We start from the raw sequence: 2139 nt of genomic DNA on the forward strand, positions 1-2139 counted from the left end.
TGATAATAAACTGATAAAAAAAATTTAATGATAGAGGAGAAATATGTAAAGTGGAACCAATCATAGCAATCATATCAGTTACATTCTATAAACGATCATTTATTTTAAGCTCAAAAAAAAAAAAAAAAAACAATGATACAACTAATTGTTATCAATTCGTTAACTATTACTCCTTATCATACGTAATCATATCCTTATCATACGTACTATCAAAAGTTCGTCGCTTTTTATTTCAAATCTCTTCTTGCCATGCCTTTTTTGTTTTTCTTCGTTTTTTTTTTTCTTTTGTAGTATATTATTAATCGAAAAAAAAGGGAAAAAGAAAAAGCAAAAATGTTAAAGTTAAAGTTTACAAAATTAATAAATAATTCTGAGGAAATTTTTGAAGAAACGACAAATTTTTGAGGAAAATTTTAAATTCAATTTAAAAATTTAAAAAATTTGAAACAGACGATTGACAATAATCTAATCTAACCTAAATGAATATATTAAAGTAGATGGTTTAGAAGTTGAATAACTTCTCGATAACTAATTGTACCATCAAAAATGATGCTTCATTTGAAATGTAAGCATATTGCAACAATGAAATTTTAAATTTAAAAAAATCAAAATAATTTTAATTTATTTGAAAATTTTCATCCCGTCATAATTTGCAACAAAAGATAAGCCAAAATAAAAAGTTAAGAAAAAAAATATTTTGCTAAGTTAAGGAGAGCAATAAATTATAATTTTTAAATTTCAATGAAAAATTTGATGAATTTATTTTTTGAATGAATTTTGATAAATACACAGAGATCCCTAAAGTATAAAGAGTTCCTCTAAAGTGCATAACAATTAAATCTTAATTAAACCATTCTTTCATTCCTACCATTAACTACAATACTCTTATATAAAAATAAATTTAAAAAAAAATTGGAAAAACAGAAATGAGAAAAAAAAACCAGCGACAAAATATGGTGCCATCCGTTGCGAATCCTTGATTAGCTCCTGGTTGACTATTTCTGATCCAAGTACCTATAATTTTATATTCACTTATTTTTTTTTCTTCTTCAAATTCAAAAATTATAAACGAGGAAAAGATTTTTGGGAAAAATATATGCATGAAAAAATACAAAATCAAATTAATGAAAGTTTTAGTTTTTAGTTAAAAAATTCAATTCCTGTTTTTCTCTATCCAATATTATCTTTTTTCGTATTAAATAGTTAATAATAATTTAAAAGTGCCACAATTCCATTCAAAACTTCGTGCTGTTTTCTATCCAAAAATGATATCTCTTATTATCTGAGATTAAATTAACTGAAAGAATAGCTTAATCATTAAAAGTGTTAAGATAATTGAAAAATAATTTTAGCAGCAAATATCCCTAGAAAAGAATTTTTTCTAGATGAAATCAATGATTGAAATATCAGTCAATTACTTTGTGATGAAAATAAAAGTTCACGTAAAAACGTGAAACGTGAGAATGAGAGGAAAAAAAAAGAAAAACATTCAAACACATACCAATAATTTTATTGGTTGATTAATATAAGTTTTTGTAGCAAATTCATATAAAGCTACTTCCCATGCATTAAGTTTTGCTTCGATATTACTGCTAATTACTTGTCCTTGAAAGATCATAAAAATGACCTGAAAGAAGTTTGTCATCATTTTGGAAAAATTTTTGAATTATTACAAGAATATTTGTTAAAGAAAAATTGTGCAATGTTTATTTGTATATACTAGTCTATGTACTGTATGTATCTACGTACTGTATGTAATTTATATACTGTATGTAGTTTATATATTTACTGTATGTACTATGATATGAAATTATTTGCATACTATTTGAATACAATATATATTTACCAAATATAATTTAATGAATTCAGTAAATAAAGTAAAAGGTAAGTAAGCATTTTTCATTATTTAATCTTCTTTTAATCTTTTATGCTAATAATAATAATAATAATTAATAATAATAATAATAATAATAATAATAATAATAATAATAATAATAATAATAATAATAATAATAATAATAATAATAATAATAATAATAATAATAATAATAATAATAATAATAATAATAATAATAATAATAATAATAATAATAATAATAATAATAATAATAATAATAATAATAATAATAATAATAATAA

General features: G+C 21.1%; 1 protein-coding gene across 1 annotated transcript; it reads right to left on the reverse strand.

The window, feature by feature from the left end:
• Positions 1-845: 845 nt before the first annotated feature.
• Positions 846-1618, reverse strand: LOAG_14918 (hypothetical protein; the record flags this gene model as incomplete). The annotated part of the gene is made up of 3 exons (XM_020448874.1): positions 846-874; positions 942-1014; positions 1502-1618. 3 exons carry the CDS (start codon positions 1616-1618, stop codon positions 846-848), a joined length of 219 nt encoding a protein of 72 aa, XP_020301010.1.
• Positions 1619-2139: the final 521 nt, after the last annotated feature.

This window comes from Loa loa, assembly GCF_000183805.2.
Source record: "Loa loa unplaced genomic scaffold supercont3.325, whole genome shotgun sequence".
Classification (NCBI taxonomy): Eukaryota; Metazoa; Nematoda; class Chromadorea; order Rhabditida; family Onchocercidae; genus Loa; species Loa loa.